Genomic DNA, 20,997 nt, shown 5'->3' on the forward strand with positions numbered 1-20,997 from the left:
GACCAAGCAGACGACACAAGAGAGGAAGCGAAAACGCCTCAATATGATGTTCCAGTGTCTCTTTTTCTCTTTCTCTCACTTCTCCTCTCTCTCTCTCTCTCTCTCTCTTACTATCACTCTCTTTTCCTTTCATGAAATATGAATCCTTTCTATCAAAAAGAGAAAACCAACAGCTTTGCTGTTTAGCTTGATAGTTTCAAAAAAAAAAAACATTCACCATTTAAAAAAAAAAAAAATCTGTATATTATTTTAAAAGAAAGAAGTATATTTTTATAAGAAAAAAAAACAAAGAATTTGCCTGGAAAGACATCGTCGCATTTCATTCCACTAATCCTGAAAGTGTAGAGTGATTTGTTTGCACATTTGTTATTTGGCATAAAGATCTACTTTTAATTTTAATGTTTGGGAAAAAAAAAATTAGTGATATATATATATATTTTATTTTGGTCAAAGTCTTAAATCAGGGATGGGTGAAAGGTAAACGAGGGGAAAGCGTATATTTGTTTGTTTGACCTTTTTTTTTGAGTGTCCTAGCGACTAGATATCTATTCAGTTTATGATATGAATATATAATTATATATTTCTGAAATATTTCACTTCATTATAATCAGTAGGATCATCATCATCATCCTCATCATTGGCTCTTATTTTCCTCTGCTATACTAACCTCCTGGTGGTTTAGTGCCTCCATGCACACACTGACTTACTGTATACTTACTGTCCTACAACAAAGCACTTCCTACTAGTCACGGACCTCCGTTTGCATAAGCGCTCACTTCCTGTTAGGGACATGACGTTATGGCGTCTCGGTTTCGCCTCAAAATATCAGGTTTACTGATAGAAAATTTGGGGGAGGGAGGCGAACAATCATTTGTTTACTTCGAAAATGTTTCACTTCATGACTCCATGACAAAAGTAAATGGACACCTGAACATGTGTTCATCCTATTTCACATTTGGTCCCCATTTGCTGCAGAACCTCCACTTTTCTGGGAAGATGTTCCACCAGATTGTGGTTGAGTAGATTTGCGCTCATTGAACCACATGGGTGTTATTACAGTCAGGTGTTGACGTAGGTATGGTGAGGATGCATCTCAGATCTCTTCAGCAGGCCACTCAAGCTCTTCCACTCAATCCACCCTATTTTCATGGAGCTGACTTTGTGCACAGGGGCATTGTCATGCTAGAACAGGTCTCCTAGTGAAGGGAAAATGTCATACTACCCCATTGATTAGCATCCGATACGGCTATATCTTCAAGTTTGTGCTAGTTTACGGAGGAATGTCATATGGCTGGAAAAGTGCGGTGTGAAAACCAGCTGTTCCCTTCTATATATTAGCATATACAGATGAGATGCGAATCCGGTCATGGATGCCTTCCGAATGCCTCCGTCCCTTCCTTCCTTCAGTTCAGTCGTCTCTGCGTGATCGCTCCAGCAGACGCTTCGCAGCTCTGTCAGTTTCCAGACAGAGTTCCAGTCGAAAACGACATTCTAAAGAGACAAAACCAAAGCTGGTCAGCATTTTTTTTGTCAGGGCAGTGGAATAGAAATTACACGATCGATCTTTCTGTTTTCTTTCCTTTTTTTTTTTTTTTTACTTTTCTCACTTTTATTTCATAGACGTTCCCATTTCCCGGGTTCAGGACAATTTGCTGTCTCATCCCGAATCATATCCTTCCATGTAAACACGACGCTCACGATCCGGGATTTGTTCCTCACAAGGCCGTGCTATAACAGAGTGTTGATTATAAAAAAAAATATATATATACATATATGAATATAAATATATTATAAAAAAAATGATATGCAAAAAATATGTATATTAGATGAACGGATGGGAAACAGGGTTGTCTCAATTTACAGCTCATCAAACAAACTTTGGATATTTTTATTTCTTTTCTTTTTTTCCGATTTGTATGTTTTTTCTTTTTGGATTTTGAATGACTCTATTAAACTCTTCACTATTACCACAATTGTATTCGGCTGTTATTTACTGTCTCTGAGTTGCTGCTTCAAACCTTCAGGAAGAACCAACAGCAGTGCATAAACGTGTACACACACATACAGTACACACACATGAGGGCACACAGCATGCTGGTTTTCTGCAAAGAGGAAAAAGAAGGCAGGTGTAAGTCGATTTCAGGACAGTTTTGGACCATATGAGATGAGAATAGCTCAAAAAGACAATGCAGTAACTGGCAGAGCTAAATAAAGGTATCTATGGATGCACACACACATATACCTTGCTGTAGTGGTCACGAACACACACACACATACACATCTACACACCCACACACACTGCTTGTTGCTGTAATAGGTCAGTGGTGCAGTGCTGGCCGAGGGGTGAAGCATCCACTTCAGGATTAATTAAGGTAATTGTGTTTGGGGGCGACTCCAGCTCGGATCACTGCCTGCAGAGCGTAAAGCCGAGCAGAGACTCTGTTGATTCCCCGATGAAGCAGAAATCAGCTGCGGTGATGAACTCGGGCCCTGAACATGCCAGAACTCAACACTCCAGCACTCAACACTCCAGCACTCACCACTCCAGCATTTGACACTCCAGTATTCGACACTCCAGTACTCAACACTTCATCACTCCCACTCCAGCACTCAATACTCCAGCACTCAACACTCCAGCACTCGACACTCCAGTACTCAACACTCCAGCATTCAACACTCCAGTACTCAACACTCCAACACTCCAGTACTCAACCCTCCAGTACTCAACACTCAACCCTCCAGTACTCAACACTCTATCACTCCAACTCCATCACTCCAACTCCAGCACTCGACACTCCAGTACTCGACACTCCAGCACTCGACACTCCAGCACTCGACACTCCAGCACTCGACACTCCAGCACTCAACACTCCAGCACTCGACACTCCAGCACTCACCACTCCAGCATTTGACACTCCAGTATTCGACACTCCAGTACTCAACACTCCATCACTCCCACTCCAGCACTTAATACTCCAGCACTCAACCCTCCAGTACTCAACACTCCAACACTCCAGTACTCAACCCTCCAGTACTCAACACTCAACCCTCCAGTACTCAACACTCTATCACTCCAACTCCATCACTCCAACTCCAGCACTCGACACTCCAGTACTCGACACTCCAGCACTCAACACTTTAGCACTCGACACTCCAGCACTCGACACTCCAGCACTCAACACTCCAGCACTCAACACTCCAGTACTCAACACTCCAGCACTCAACACCCAGTACTCAACACTTCAGCACTCAACACTCCAGTACTCAACACTCCAGCACTCCAACTTCAGTACTTAACACTCCAGCACTCAACACTCCAGCACTCATTACTCCAGAACTCAACACTCCAGCACTCAATACTCCAGCACTCAACACTCCAGTACTCAACACTCCAGTACTCAACCTCCAGTACTCAACACTCCAACACTCCAGTACTCAACACTCCAGCATTCGACACTCCAGCACTCGACACTCCAGTACTCAAAACTCCAGCACTCGACACTCCAGTACTCAACACTCCAACACTCCAGCACTCAACACTTCAGCACTCATTACTCCAGCTCTCAACACTCCAGTACTCAACACTCCAGCACTTAACACTCCAGCACTCGACACTCCAGCATTTGACACTCCAGCACTCAACACCCAGCACTCGACACTCCAGCACTTGACACTCCAGCACTCACCACTCCAGCACTCACCACTCCAGCATTTGACACTCCAGTATTCGACACTCCAGTACTCAACACTCCATCACTCCCACTCCAGCACTCAATACTCCAGCACTCAACCCTCCAGTACTCAACACTCCAACACTCCAGTACTCAACCTCCAGTACTCAACACTCAACCCTCCAGTACTCAACACTCTATCACTCCAACTCCATCACTCCAACTCCAGCACTCGACACTCCAGTACTCGACACTCCAGCACTCAACACTTTAGCACTCGACACTCCAGCACTCAACACTCCAGCCCTCAACACTCCAGCACTCAACACTCCAGTACTCAACACTCCAGCACTTAACACTCCAGTACTCAACACTTCAGCACTCAACACCCAGTACTCAACACTCCAGCACTCCAACTCCAGTACTTAACACTCCAGCACTCAACACTCCAGCACTCATTACTCCAGAACTCAACACTCCAGCACTCAATACTCCAGCACTCATTACTCCAGAACTCAACACTACAGCACTCCATCTCCAGCATTCAACAATCCAGCACTCGACACTCCAGTACTCAACACTCCAGCACTCGACACTCCAGCACTCGACACTCCAGTACTCAAAACCCAGCACTCGACACTCCAGTACTCAACACTCCAACACTCCAGCACTCAACACTTCAGCACTCATTACTCCAGCTCTCAACACTCCAGCACTTAACAGCCCAGCACTTAACACTCCAGAACTCCAACTCCAGAACTCGACTCTTCAGATCTTAACACTTCAGCACTCAACTAAACTCTGAGCTGCACTGCAACTCACTACTCACTGCCTGGCTGAGGGAGGAACTGGTGAAAAGGTCCAGTATCTCTCTCTCCTCTCTCTCTCTCTCTCTCACTCTCACACACACGTTAACCCTTTCTTTTACTCTCTCTCTCTCTCTCTCTCTCTCTCTCTCTCTCTCTCTTTCTCTTTCACTCTTTCACTTCAGAGCCAATAACTCAGAGCACTGCTGTAAAATCGAGATTCTGCAATCAATAGGACTTTTCATTCTGTTCTGCTTCTTCCTCAGATACTGAATCCTATACCATTTACACACACACACACACACACACACACACACACACACACACACACACACACACACGTCAAAGACCTACACATCCAAACACACCTACACACACATCTATACATGACTACACACCAACACTTCTGTACACATACTGTACACACATACCTTGCCACACACACACACATCTACTGTAAACACACCTATACATCTACACATGACTACACACTTACATACACGTACTCCTTATCACACACACACCTACACACACACACACACACACGCATCTATACATGACTACACACCAACATTTACTGTGCACACAGACCTTGCCACACTTACACACATCTACTGTAAACACACCTATAACTACAAAACTACACACACACACACACACACACACACACACACACACCTACACTCACACCTACACTCCCTCTCTTTACAAACCTACACTGACTCTCTCATACACCTACAATCACACCTACACTTGTTTCTCTCACACAAACCTACCCACACACACACACACACACACCTAGATACACCTACAATCACACCTACACTTGTTTCTCTCTCACACACACACACTCTCTCTCTCTCTCTCTCTCTCTCTCTCTCTCTCTCTCACACACACACACACACACCTAGATACACCTACAATCACACCTACACTTGTTTCTCTCTCACACAAACCTACACACACACACACACACACACCTAGATACACCTACAATCACACCTACACTTTTCTCTCTCTCTCTCTCTCTCTCTCTCTCTCTCTCTCTCTCTCACACACACACACACACACACACACACACACACACCCCTACACTTAGATCTACAGGCACTTTCACACCTACACTGAGACCTTCAATCTCTTTCTCTCATATATCTACACACACACACAAACACACACACACACTCTCTCTCTCTCTCCATCTTGCTCACACCTATACACACTAACACACACTTTCTCAGCTACACTTGCAGCTTCATTCTCTCTCACACACACACACACACACACACACACACACACACACACACACACACACACACACATCTACATGCACTCTCACACACCTACACTCACACCTTTACTACTATTACATGTAAGATTCCAGTAAGTGCAGCTCCAGTGCTGGCACCTTCTATAAAAAAGGGAAGAACTGATTAAACTCCAGTGCGCCAGATGTTTTCATTTAGCATAAAGCAAACGCCATCTGGCTGCTGGAAATCAGTCTCGCCTCTGCAGCTAAAATACCACTCGCTTCATTAAAGAGGCGCACAGTGAAGCCGGCCTCCAGACAGCCACCAGAAGTGCGAACAACTTCATCACATTAAGCACCGTTTCTCAGAAAACAGGGTGTGTGTGTGTGTGTGTGTGTGCACGCTCTATACACAACAATACACTTTTTTCCTCATTTCCATTTAGTTGTATGAGGTAAAAGTTTATAAGTAGTTATAGCCACATCTGTATTCTGTAATAGATGTTTTGTGTATTGTGTGTAAGTTCCACATTTAGCATTTGATCTGCAAATAACCTCCACTGTTCTGGGAAGAAGTGCGACTGGATTTTTAAAGTGTACTCGTGGAGATTTAGTACTGACCCAGATGACCTGGGGTTCAGTCAGTGTTCCAGTTCATTCCACTCCAACCAATGTAAAGGAGGTCTTCATGGAGCTGGATTTGAGCCCAGGGGTACTCTGTGCCTTGAACTGTGCAGAAGAGCCACATTTACATGTTCATTTATGGCAGACGCCGTTATCCAGAGCGACTCACATTTTACTTCATTTATACAACTAAGGGGTTAAGGGCCTTGTTTAGGGGCCCAGGTGTGTCAGCTTGGTGTGGGTGGGATTTGAACTCATGACCTTCGGATCCAAAGTCTAATGCCTTAAACATTAAGCTCCGACCTCCTTACATATGGCTGGAAAAGTCTGGTGTATGAATACTTTTGTTCATATAGTGAATATACAGGATGTTTATGGAAAATGTTAATAGATTGCAAAAATCATGTATACAATAAAAAAAAAACGATACTTTGTGTGTGTAGACGAAATGTACTTATGATTAAAAAAATATACATAACGTCTTCTTTTTACCACCAGGAAGACACTCTGCTACCTTCTGAACACGGATTGTACTGACTGACCGAGTACCGAAACTGAGTCCATATCGCGGACGAGGCCACACAGGAAATGCGCTGGTTTCCGATCTAACGATCCTGCACGCGTGAACATATTTTACGTAAGCGTGCATGAATTATCCAATGGCTGAAACAAGCATGCATCAATTATCAAACACACCGAAGCAAAAGCATCATGCACAAGACATCAGAGGAACCGTGCGGAAAGGACGAGCCTCGTTCCTTTTCTTTCTCTTTGTGAAACAGTGCCATCTGTTGGTGCTCCAGCTTCGTGAAGGGAGCCTTAACTGCTATTAGCATCTGCACGGTAGGGGTAAAAAGACTTTTCCCTGCCAAACCGGAGGCATATAATTTGTGTCTTTGGATGCAGTAGCATGAAAGTTGAAGTAGCAGACAATTGAAGTTAAATGAAGTGAGCACAGATGAGGTGGAATGGATCTCGCCGTCGATCTCGGACCTTGAACCCTGTTGAACGTGATGAATTGGAACGCTGACTGCACCCCAGACCTCCTCACATCACCCTTCATCAGTACCTGACTTGATTAATACAGAGCTAATGCGTTCAATTCTGTATATTCGGTGTATTTATATATTCATATATATTAACAGTCTCCGGACGGCCTGAACGTTTTGGATTGATTCTAAATCAGCTTCTAAAGACCTAACGTGGTCCATCAGTCAGGGTCTTAAGGGAGCCCTGGCTTTCAGCACGGGCCATGCTGTAAAACATCTCAAAACAAAGAAGCCGAAGTGATCCTCCTGAGGGCTGCTGGGAAACCGAGCAAGCTCTGAGCTCCTGAGATTGCAGACAGGAAGACGTATTTTATGTGCATTTGAATGCGGCCCGTGAGGCCTGTAAGGGATGCGGCGAATAGACGCAGTAGTTTTCTGGTCTCAAAGCACAGACGCAAATCTCGCAGCGCTCGCTGTCTCGCCGGACATCAATCTCCTGATTGTGTTGTGCCCGGTGTTGTGTAGAGTTATTGGTCCGAGCGTTGTGCGGTGCGGGCTAAGCCCGGCTGGCCATTGTAAGAAGTGCTATAAAGGGGCAAAAGTATCAGGACGATCTATCATTCGACGCCTATGAGCAGAACGGCTTTTAATTCATGGAGACATTATGGGTCTCTATAGAGAGAAGAAGAGAATCAAGGATAGCTTTTGTTTATTACTGTATACAAAACTTTTGCAAAATCGTAACACTTTCCCTAAATATATACTGTATATTCTGTAGTCTATTCTACAGCTACACAATATGGAACAAAGTACTGGACCACCTGCTTCTTCCGCTCCTATGTGGTTCTTCGACAGGTGTATCAAATGTCTTTGGATGTGGTACATTAAATTTCCCCTTCACTTGAACTAGGAGACCCAAACCTGTTCCAACTTGATAATGCAAGAAAGCCATCTCCTTGAACATATGATGTACATGAGTTGGAGTAAAAAATATTGATTGGCCTGCTCTAGAGCTTTGACCTCAACCCCTATGGGATGAATTGGAACGCTAACTGCACCCCACTAATCCTCACCTACATCAGTACAGTATATTGCTGAAATCCTAATGAGGTGGCACACAACTGGAGCTGACACAATCTCTGTATCCTGAAAATAATATAGATCCTGCAGGATAAAATGATGAAGCAGAACCTTGAGTTTGACACATGTCACGCTTAGAGATGCTCCTCTTCCTGGCCTTAGAAAAACCCAGGTCTTTTGATAATCCGCATCTCTAAGCATCACACATTCCAGGTGGCTGAGTCTCTCCTGTGCAAACGGAGGATCGAGTAATAAAATATATAAATAAAAATATCAATTTATTGTTGTTTTTTTAAATCAATGACAGCGTAGAGATAGTGGAGACAAGACACACTGTATCTAAATAAATAAAAAGAAATGTCCCTGACATTATTACAGGAAAAAATAAATAAACCTTATTTTGTGCACACAAAGCAAATCAATGTCAGTATGTAGACCCGCTCAGCTTATTTTCCCACTTTCTTATGCAACCCATAGGGAATTAAGGGCTACTAATATACTGTAGTTTTACTCCCAACCTAAGGGGGCGCTGTACAACTAAGTAGATTAGAGTCTCTGGTTAATATCTATTTTCAATTTCCTCTTCCTTTCAATGGCAGTAAAGGAAAAGCTTCTGGAATTCAGTATGAAACTATGAAAGACTTTCTTTATTAGAAAACCAGCGGAAAACAGAGAAGTGAGGCAACAATGCCGAATTAAAAATGATTGGAACTCCGCTGAGTGTGATGCTACTCATCACGTGTGCTAAAATTTTCTTTGGGAAATATGAAAAAAAAAAAAACAGTCGGACTATATAAAAGTGTTAATCATATTTGAACAGTTTACATTTTTCAAAACAATTATAAATAAAATGCCTGCTTGGTTAAATAATATATAAAAAAATATTTTATAATATTTTATCAAAATAAAATAGAGCAAATCAAATTAACGCAATACACTTTTTTATTATATTGATTAAATCTAGTAATTAAATAGTCATTTAATTGACTTGATTAAAATAAAATAAAATAAATAAAAAAAAAAAAAACAGTTCACATTTGTTAGACGTGTGTGTGTGTGTGTGTGTGTGTGTTTTTGCAATGCTAAAGGAGGGCTAAGTCTGCAGCTAGTTAGCATTGGTACACTAGCATGATAAGTGGAACATGCCATTTATTTTGCTTTTAGTTGCTGATTATGAAATATGACAGAATACAACATGATGATTATAACCAGGGTACATTGCAAATTTATTCATTTTGTGTTAATAGTATGTTTTGATTAATTAGCAAAATTGCTATGCTAATTTATTCCATGTTAGATGAACAACAAACACTTTTCTGTTAAATAACTCCTGGTAACCGAGTATGATTACAAATTCTTCATTTGTTAAAGAGTGAATAGTTTATGTAACATGTTTAATATGTTCCCTAACACTGGTTACATGCATGTTTTTGAGTACTAGTAAGTCTGGCTGAGCCGAGAAGGAAGTCTAGACTGGTAGAAGATCTTTAACGGCGTGGCCGGCCGTTGATCTGTCACCAGAGGAACCTTGATTTGCGTCGAACGTGCCAGATAAGGCAGCATTCACACAGGTGCCCACCTTTAAGCTCAGGTTCAGCCTCACATTTATATTGCTGCATTTGGGAGCCTTTATGCAGAGCAAATTACAATTATCTTATCCATACAATGAAGATTAAGGGCCTTGCTCAAGGGCCCACTGTGGCAGCTTAGTAGTGGTGAGATGTGAACTCATGACCTTCTGATCAGAAGTCCAACATCATAACTACTGAGCTACACCTTTCCTTTTTTGATGAAGAGAGGGAAGAGTTTGTTCCTTCATCCACAACATTAAGTTCTGTATCTTTTAGTCTTATATAAGTGCAAAGTTTTAACTCAGAAGGCCATAATTTCAAACCCCAGCACCACCACACTGGTCCTTGAGCAAGCTTTAGCCCTTGATATCCCTCAACTGCTTAGTTGTATCTTTTCTCCCTCCCTTTCCTCACCTAGTCCCTATTCCAATCTTCGAGACTCCTTCGAAAAACGTGATAATACGCTTCGTTACAATCCAGTCACGTGGCCATCCTATTCCATGCGTGCTATAGGTGGTTACTATAGACACTATACCGTACTAGGACGTGCATATTAATACAGACCGTGCCGCCAAACCAACTATCGGAGCTGCTAAAATAGAAAACGAACCGATATCAGAATCGAGGATTCGCCGGCACGAAATAATTGACTCTGGTTAGACGCGTGTCGATTGATGAGGCGAGACGGAGCGTTATTAGGCTGCAAAATCATGCAGAATAATTCCTGTTACGAAACGTCTGAGGCAAAAAGAGAAAAAAAGAATGCAAATAAGGACACTCGATACCCAGGTGCGCATGCAAATCAGGGCTCTCTATAGCTAGAACAGTGTCCCTGGGACTCTCATAAGTGTGTGTGTGTGTGTGTGTGTGTGTGTGTGTGTGTGTGTATGAGCGAGAAATTCAGCAGCTGAGGTTTGGGGAAGAGGAGCAGAATGAAGAGTCCTATTGATCACTCAGTCCCAGTTTTACAGCAAGCCTCTGAGTTATGGGCTCTGATGAGAGAAAGCGAGGGGGAGAAAGAGAGCGAGAGAAGAGATGAGAGAGGGAATATCAGAACACAATCTTTCAGTTGGCAGACGCACACAGTGACAGTGAGTTAGCTCAGTCGGATTTATAAGACTGCAGGACACACACACACACACACACACACTTTCTTCCTTCAGCCCTGGATGTCAGCTTAGTGTGTCATTGTGTGTCAGGAGATGTAACTAGGTTTAAACTCCTTAACTCTTTTTGCGAGACGTGATCTTCCTGTAAAAGATCTACACTCCTCTCTGATACCGAAAGCATCGTTATTTCGAATAAATCGCTGCTTAAAATGCAGACGTACATTTCCACGCTGTGTATTTTCCTTTAAAGGTAAAACAACTATGTGATATAGAACCGATTCCCTCTGGCTTCTTTTGGTGACAGTCAACCTGTGTGCGTCTCCATCGTTACATTTTATTTACTTCATTTATCTCTTTTTTTTTTACCAACTGAAAAAAAATTCAATCTAGCATCGCTTCAGGTTGTACATACTTCTCTCCTGATCCATCAGTGCCACCTGAGCTGTGCTTAAGCCTATCGAATGCTTTTTTCCCCCAGTCCTATCAGACATCTTATAGCCTCAGGCTAAAGTTTAAGTTGGCACGGAGCTCTTATCGTCTTCAGGACGAAGGCTAGACATCATGCGCACGAGCTATGCTAAGGAAATGACGGTAAATAATAAGTGTCATTCAGTAGACAAGCCCAGGGATTCCTGGAGCCCCCATGTCCTTTTTACATAACCCTTAAAATAAATAAAATGACAGTATAATTGTGAAATTTTATTATTACCAATATATTGGATTATATACCAATCAGACATAACATTATGACAGGTGAAGTGAATAACACTGATTATTAGCATCTCCAAAACTGCAGCTCTTGTAGGCTGTTCCCGGTCTGCAGTGGTCTATCGAAAGTGCTCCAAGAAAGGAACAGTGGTGAACCCGGCGACAGGATCACCGGCGGTTACCGAGGTTAATTGATGCACGTGGGGCGTGAAGGCTTGGTCCGATCCATCAGACGAGCCTCTGTGGCTCAAATTGCTGAAGAAGTTAAAGCTGTTAATGATCGAAGGGTCAGAACTGTTTTGGGGACCAACACTATATCAGGCAGTTGGTCATAATTTTATGCCTGATCGCTGTATACACAGGTATTCCCAGACTTACAATAAATATGCGTTCCGGTGACCCCAACGTGACTTTAAAATATGGAGGCCGGAGTTTACGCCGCTACGTTGTGTGAAACTTTTTGTTGTTGTATCGCTATCGTCCTCGTAAGATCAGGGACCATCTGTATAGCAATGTTTCAGGATTTGTTGTTTTGTTGAGCAAATCAAATTTGCTGCAGTATATATTCGTTGTTTCCCGCATAAGCTTCGAGAGTCTTTTTGCTATTTGGCTCCTGTGTCTTCCTTCGTGACTTCGCAGCCCTCCAAACAGGAAGGCGCCTCTTCTGTATTCAACATCGTATCGGATTTTTTAAAAAATATCTGAGAAAGATATCTCACAATCATCAATCTCATGATTTCAGGAGATAAAACTTATACTAAAGAACTAAAGGAACTGAGAGGAAATTTTTACCTACGTCGTCAATTCCAACAATATTCTGGAAGCTTTGTGTGAGGATTATTAGTGCAGGAATATTCGGCTTGGCGTATTGACTTCTGAACTAGCGGACGCAGCACACGGATGATGTATCCTGCATGTAACCTGTGTTGGCGCTTTTCGTGCTCATTTATTGTTTCGAACCCGCTGAGTGGGTGCTCTTGTACTTTCTGAGCGACGACCTCCAGGAGTCCATTTCAACTCCAATCACCGCAGACGTCCTTTTCTTCCTCACTATAAATCCTTTCTCCGTTCTCATAATCTAAGATACATCTCCGGATCCCAGCGTGTCGCCAAGGTCGCGAATTCTCAGATTGATAGCGAGGCGGGCGGTTTCCGTGCCGACGGGCGCAGCTTTTCTCGATGACAGCTGCGCTTTTATTAGCACAGAGGCGAATAATTAGCTCGTTATGATCTTTAGCAATTACAGGTTTAAGTGGAAAGGAAATCTGGCCTGTCCAGGGGGGTGAGCCGTGATAGCGTAACGTGCGGAAGGATTGCGGACGTAATTTACGCAGCGCCTTTTATTCGGGCCCGCGATCTTCTCTGCGCACCCCGTAGCGACGCACCTCCCTTCACCACCACCCCCCCAGAGGAGCTGAATAAATCTCACGCAACAGCTGGAGGAAATGAGCGAAATTAGCCGTAATGGAAGTCCCGGTGGAATCGAGGCACGCGGGTCTGTCAGGTGCAAAAGAGGAGAATCTATCAGGGGGCTGCTTAATTGGCACAAGGAGCAGATCAGGATTCGTAGCCGTCTTGTACTGCACTGCGTGAAGAGCTGTTTTGAGAGCTTTTGACAGGTAGCAATGTGTTACTCTACAAGGCAGAGAGAGAAAGAAAGAGAGAACGCGGGAAAAACAGAGAGGGAGAGAAAAAAGGGAAAAAAACGTGGCTAATTAAAAGCTACCTCCGTGGAATGTGATCACCTGTCACTGCCTCTTTGTTATATTACAGTACAATTACGCTCTTGAGCCGCAGAAGACAAAACGAATCCTACTTTGCGATGAAAATGTGACATGAAGAGGCTCACGAGACTCACCTCGTACAACTAGCGCGCTATTTAAAGACTACACAAAAAGGGTATAGTCTCCAGGATCTCCGATTAAGATGGTCGACATTTTAATTAAAGCGACTAGTTCACGAAGTTTGATCATTTCATATTGAAAATCTTCACCCAACTCTGAAAAGGGTTAATGATAGTTGAATGGAAGTCATGCTTTCTCATTAAAAAAAAAAAAAAAAACATTCGTCTCCCATTTTTTCCGCTTTACTCTTCGTGACCTTAGATCTGTATTTCTGTTAGAACTCCGCCTGTCCTTGGGCCACACGCCGAGGCTGAGACGCATTGTGTAACGTGCAATCGTTAATGAGTACGCGTCAAAGGCTTCATTTTTATCTGCTATTCCACTTTGAAATGTTGTGAGCAGATTTCAAACATGAGTTTGTATGTTGAAGGTCATGGATTTCACACATATGTGAAGTGAAACTACTATTTAATTTATTTATTTATTTATTTTTTGCCCAGCACGCCTTATACAATTTTGAAATTGTTGAATATTTACACTGAGATAAGCATTTAGTCTGGATTATCTATCTATCTATCTATCTATCTATCTATCTATCTATCTATCTATCTATCTATCTATCTATCTATCTATCTATCTATCTGTTCGCTAGCTATTTATTTATTTTTTGTCAAGTTTGTGTTCATTGAAATATAGTTTCTATTGTTTATTTATTTTAAAATTCTTTTTTTTTACTGTGGCATACCAAATTTTTTCACCTGAATCGAATTGTCAATCCGATCTTGTCTTTCTTTAGAGATGTACGTAAAGAAATTTTCTGATATCCATGCTAATTCAGATGTACAACCCCGATTCCAAAAACGTTGGGACACTGTGCAAAACGTTAATATAAACAGAATGCAACGATTTGCAAATCCATATTCTATTCACAGAAAAAAGGGGTGCATGGGGGATTTCTCCTTTGAACAAATTCCCTCATGGTGGGTTTATGTAAAAAACAAAAAACAAAATCAGTGTTTTGCAGATGGCAAAAGTTGACAACCATGCTTTAAAAAAATATATAAAATATAATATTGTTTTGACAATTTATATAAAAAAATACAGATATTTTGTTAATTTGTGAAGATATGAGCATTTAGAATACATAATTATTTAAATTTTGTGTTAAATTCAATATACAAACATTAAACTACACCAGGATTCTACAGTTTTTGTTTATTACATAAGCGCCACTTTGCATAACTTCCAGGTACAGTTTTCTTTGTTGCGTTTAATATAAAATGCTTCAATGCCTTACGTTTAATATAAAATGCATCAATGCCCTGGATGACTTGGGCCACACACGTTTTCCTGCTGCTCGTTCACCATGTTCTGTCCGCCATTTTCACAAGTGGCTGTGTTATCACGTGTTACCGTCACGCCAACCCAAATATTGAGCAGCCCAACTAATCGATACCGCCATTTGTTGACAGCAAATTTCATTATTGATTTTATCGATTAGTTGTCGCAGCTCTACCCATTGACAAAACATCTAAAAAAAGTCGACTTACAACTGAGCAGGGGAGGGTTAAGGGTCCAGCAGTGGCAGCTTGGTGGTGGTGGTGGTGGGATTTAAACTTGTGACTTTCCGATCCAATGTTTAACACGTGCATTATGTCTTCTGTTCGTATATATCTGGAAACTGAGAAGACCAGTTGCTAAGTTTTCAGTGGAGGAAAAAGTTGTCCCATATGCGTCTGAAACAGAATTCCAACAGTTCTGGGTGTCTTTTGTTGTCTTTTTCATTTCATGATGCTCCAAATGTTTTTAAATGGTAAAAGGTCTAGACTGCAGGCAGCCCGTTTCAGCAACCAGACTCCAAGTCATGCTATTGTAACAGATACAGTATGCTGTTTATCTGTTTAATATAAAATGCTTCAATGCCTTACGTTTAATATAAAATGCTTCAATGCCTTACGTTTAATATAAAATGCTTCAATGCCTTACGTTTAATATAAAATGCTTCAATGCCTTACGTTTAATATAAAATGCTTCAATGCCTTACGTTTAATATAAAATGCTTCAATGCCTTACGTTTAATATAAAATGCTTCAATGCCTTACGTTTAATATAAAATGCTTCAATGCCTTACGTTTAATATAAAATGCTTCAATGCCTTACGTTTAATATAAAATGCTTCAATGCCTTACGTTTAATATAAAATGCTTCAATGCCTTACGTTTAATATAAAATGCTTCAATGCCTTACGTTTAATATAAAATGCTTCAATGCCTTACGTTTAATATAAAATGCATCAATGCCCTGGATGACTTGGGCCACACACGTTTTCCTGCTGCTCGTTCACCATGTTCTGTCCGCCATTTTCACAAGTGGCTGTGTTATCACGTGTTACCGCCACGCCAACCCAAATATTGAGCAGCCTAACTAATCGATACCGCATTTGTTGACAGCAAATTTCATTATTGATTTTATCGATTAGTTGTCGCAGCTCTACCCATTGACAAAACATCTAAAAAAAGTCGACTTACAACTGAGCAGGGGAGGGTTAAGGGTCCAGCAGTGGCAGCTTGGTGGTGGTGGTGGTGGGATTTAAACTTGTGACTTTCCGATCCAATGTTTAACACGTGCATTATGTCTTCTGTTCGTATATATCTGGAAACTGAGAAGACCAGTTGCTAAGTTTTCAGTGGAGGAAAAAGTTGTCCCATATGCGTCTGAAACAGAATTCCAACAGTTCTGGGTGTCTTTTGTTGTCTTTTTCATTTCATGATGCTCCAAATGTTTTTAAATGGTAAAAGGTCTAGACTGCAGGCAGCCCGTTTCAGCAACCAGACTCCAAGTCATGCTATTGTAACAGATACAGTATGCTGTTTATCTGTTTAATTTAAGTGTTGCGACCAACAAATTCAAAATGACCCCCCCAACCCCCCTAAAATGGTAAATTTTCTCCGTTTAAACATTACAATTTTTTTTCTATTGTTTATTACATTTGCAAATAATTGCATTCTTTTTTTATTTATATTTTACACACTGTTTTTCTTTACCCAAACCTTTTTTTGGAATTGGGTTTGTAATAAGAAGCACATCTCTAAAAAGGAGAATCTTGTAACCTGAATGTTTGATAGTATATTTGACACATTCGCCAAAACAGAACGGATTACTTTAAGGTTTCAGGAGCCGTTATTCATGTTCTGTAAGTAATCAGGAAACTATGTGCGGTTCGTCTCGTCGTTTCTCATTTCCATCACGTCAACTGGCCCAATCTAGCATGCAGTCATTAACAATCCATTTCCGGGTTAAGTCGTCCTTTAAGCTTTGAGGCGTCCTCACCGTCGTCACACAGCCTGCGGCACTCACAACAGCTTGTTATCTATCGTTTTTTCCTCCAGATGTTTTCACGTATGGTTAGCCGCCTGAAGTGTGGGAGGCAGATGGAATCTTTCAATCGGCGCTTAACGCAAAGGAATGGCAGGACGGGGAATTTCCAGAGCAGGTCTAACGTCGTTATCAAATCGAAGGGACGAAGACGCTACTTTTTCCGCTGCACGAGCACAGAATATGCTGGAGTTGAGATTTTCAGGAGCGCTAAACTTCACGATCCCGATCCCTTGTTAATGTGTATGTGGAGCTTTAGATCAGGAGGTGACATTCAGGATGACTCGGAACCTTCACTGCATGTACTCTTCATATCACTTTTTTTATTATTATTCTCAACAGAAGATGCTTGTGTAGAGTGAAAGAGAAAGAAAGGGGTAAGAAAGTAAAAAAAAGAGAGAGAGAAAGAGAGGGAGAGAGAGATACTTTCCTGCCTGCGTAGTGTGGTGGCTCAGGGGAGCAGATTAATTAGCCGAGATGTGCTGAAAGGTCTTCCATAACTGGATGGGCTGTGACAGCACCGCAGGCCCACAGATCAATCCATCATGATCTCCTGCCTGCTTGGGAATGAGATGAGATCGCTTGGGGAACTGGAGTGTGTGTGTGTGTGTGTGTGTGTGTGTGTGTGTGTGTGTGTGTGTGTAAGACTGTGACTGTCAAACACTGACTTTAACTTGAGCTGCTGTAGATTGAGCGGAGGGACATATTTCACCTTCTTCCAAAAGCGAGTGTTGGATTCAGGAAGAAGAGATTCAGCACTGGCGCTGACCATCGCTGCTGTAACTGTTTCGAATGTACATGACAATACCCAATAAGAATGTATAATTCTTTTCACTATAAAATGTGATAATTAATAAAATAACCTCTCTCTCTCTGTAAGCAATATTTTCTATGTAGATTGATTTCTTGTCGCAAAACTGTTTCTCGAGGGCGTTCTCTCAGCATCGCTGCTGCTAAGTGAATATGGCGTATCACAACGCTACGGAGACCGAGGCGCATCCTGAGAGTCACATAGAATACAGATTAACATGGCAGAGGTAGAGCTGTGTCTTTCTGTAGAGAGAAGAGGAAAAGAACCTCTGTTCTCAATCTATTTTGGGTTTTATTTTGATCCTTAAAGGCCTGTTTGTAAAAGGAGCAATGTGTTAAAAGTCTAAGAAATAGAAATAAAACTATTTTTTTTAACTGCATAGAATCATATGTTTTCCATCGCATTTTATTGTACTGGATGACATTTTGATGAAGCAAATCGGATTGTTGGCTATGCGAATCGCATCGCCTCAGTTTTGGGGATTCACATCCATAATATGTATATATACTGTAAATAACACACGTTTTACAGTCGCAGGTCTATTACAGGCACAACCTTCATTTACACCTGGGAGCGGAGCGGAAACCTGAAGAACACCGATGAAACCCTTTGTGAAAGAGATTCTGCAGGATTGAACCTGAAGCTTTGAGGCTGTAGGACATATTACGGTAGGTTGTTTTTTTTGTTTTTGAATCGAGCGCGATCGATCATTATGGTGCACACAATGACGCACATGCCTATAAGCTGATATTTTATGCTATTGCTATTTAAAAAAATATATAAATATAATTTTCAAGGTGCCAGGTCGCCTCAAGCGCTCTGCCGTCCTCCTGGACTTTTTACTTTACACTGCTATGACTAATGCTTTCAGAGAGCGGAACATATGGTGTCCTGTCCCAAATCGCCCAAGCGTGTCCAATCGTGTCACAAGGACACAACGGTGTTTTACATTCCGGCGCCTGTGTTCGAGCACTCTGTTTTGGTCAAATGAAAGTTTGTTAAAGCTGATATGCATTTGCCCCCCCCCGCGGGTTGTTTTTATTTTTTCATTTTTCGCCTCAAAACTCAAAAGATGTACTCTGCCCTCAAAGTGATGGTTCCAGCATTGTGGTTTTGAGCTCCAGGTTTGTAGGTTCACATTGCCCTCTTCTGGTAAGACACATTTACGATCCAATTTTTTTCAATTTTCTTTCTTTTTTCTCAATTTGCTTTTTCTTTCTTTAAGCGAAGAAACCAAAAATCCAAAGGTGTTGGAATATACGCAGCATGGGGTGTATTGTCCATTGTGGTGAATGTATAAAAAGAAAAAAAAAAACAAACAGGACAGCTTCTCCAGTTTAAATAGGTGTCAAATAAATAGCCTGCTTTATAATACGGCTGTACAAAACGACACAGAAAAGCTTATCATTTAAAAGAAGAGAAAATAAACAATATAAAGCTATCCCCCCCAACCCCCACCCACCCTCCCACAAACCCCTGCGAAAGAGGATCGAGTCAGATTTTGAATTCAGCAACGAGTTCAACTCAGGAGGCAATAAAGAAAATACAGTCCAGGAAAATATTGTACAAAAATAGCATGTGTAAAAATGTGTGTGTGTGTGTGTGTGTGTATATGGGAAAGCCATGGAAAGCCACTGTCTGTGCTCACTGTCCCTCCTGAATCCGAAAGTGTCAGGGTCCGGCCCAGGCGGTGCCGGCTTTCTACTTCCCGTAAAACATCTCGAGAAGAAGTTCTTCCATGTTTACCGCGCCGATGAGGGGCCTGAAGAAGAGCCCTGCCACGACGTTGGAGTTGATGGATCGGAGCATCGAGAGGGCGATGAAGAGTTTGGCGAACCTCGTGGTGTCTCCTCTGTGAATCAGCTTGACATGTTCATTAAGAGCCTGGTGTGCTTCACTCTGCAGAGCCTGGATGTAGTGCTGACACTGCAGTCCGGCAATGTCTGGGAAAGCAACACACACACACACACACACACACACACACACACACAGGTACACAATTAGTACACAATCTCTACTTTACACTTTATTGCTATATTGGAATGTACCAAACAAAAGGAGGAAAAAGTTTAGACTGATCAAAAATTGTGTAATTATTACTAGAAAAGATTAATTTTTTCCAGATGTTATAGTTCACATTCTTCCAGATGTTCGTGATGTTGAACTTTTGCTCACCTGGGTTAAACAGAACGGCTCCTTTCAGGTAGGCGTACTCTTTGGTGCTGATGTCGAGGTCCCAGCATTTACTTAGGAACGCTTTAATGCCCTGGGCTTCAGCCAGCGCTACTCCTCCTCCTCCTCCCTCTTCTCCTCCTCCTGGTCCGCCGCTGTGATGGTGATGGCGCGGGCCGTCAGGACTCTCGTGCGCGCCGGTGAGGAGTCGCTGCAGCATGCTGGGCTCGGTGCTCTCGCGCGTCTCGAAGTTCAGGCCGTCCTGCGCCATCCCGAGCACGAGCAGAGGCGCCCAGCCTCCGCGCACGAGCGCGCGCTGGTCGCCCGCGGGCAGCTCGCCGAAGCACGGCACGCTCTTGACGAAGCGCAGCGTCTTGGCGAGCACGGCCGAAGCCGCGGCGCACGTGGCGCGCGGCGCTCGCAGCGCCACCGGCCGCGCCGCACCGCACGCGCAGGCTAGCCGCGCACCGCGCGGTACTCGCTCGGCCGCGCGCGGCGCGCCCTCGCGCCTCAGCAGGCTGTAGAGGATGCTCGGGTGGCGCCGCTCGCCGCCGCACTCGCAGCCTTCCGCCGAATGGTGCGCCGTTGCGCGTCCGGGCTGCGACACGTGCCTCCTCTTCGGCTCGCTTCCGTGCATCGCCGCCGTGTGCGCGCGCTCTACTCTCCGCCGCGCGCGCACCAGTTAAAGAGTTTTTAAACGGCGCTCACCGGCGACACCACCCACTCTGACGCACGCGCGGAGGAGCTGATCCCATAAACACTGGGGGCAGGACTCCACCATCATCAAGGCTTAGTTTTTGTTCGACTTTTTTTATCGTTCCTTTAGAGAATATGTCATGCATTTGTGTTCCAATATTTCTGCATATATATTGTATACTTTTTGCGTGTGTGTGTGTGTGTGTGTGTGTGGCTGCTATAATGCATTTGCATTCCAGACACTTCACACTGGGAAAGAAGTACACACTTGTGGAGACACTTTTCCTCACAT

General features: G+C 42.8%; 1 protein-coding gene across 1 annotated transcript; it reads right to left on the minus strand.

Moving 5' to 3' along the window:
* Positions 1–19,294: 19,294 nt before the first annotated feature.
* Positions 19,295–20,709, minus strand: nr0b1 (nuclear receptor subfamily 0, group B, member 1). Its single transcript, XM_046840015.1, has 2 exons — positions 20,013–20,709; positions 19,295–19,780 (listed from the first exon to the last, which is right to left on the minus strand). The coding sequence occupies exons 1-2, from the start codon at positions 20,644–20,646 to the stop codon at positions 19,539–19,541; spliced, it is 876 nt and encodes a 291-aa protein (XP_046695971.1). The 5' UTR covers positions 20,647–20,709; the 3' UTR covers positions 19,295–19,538.
* Positions 20,710–20,997: the final 288 nt, after the last annotated feature.

This window comes from Silurus meridionalis, chromosome 26 (genome assembly GCF_014805685.1).
Source record: "Silurus meridionalis isolate SWU-2019-XX chromosome 26, ASM1480568v1, whole genome shotgun sequence".
Lineage (NCBI taxonomy): Eukaryota > Metazoa > Chordata > Actinopteri > Siluriformes > Siluridae > Silurus > Silurus meridionalis.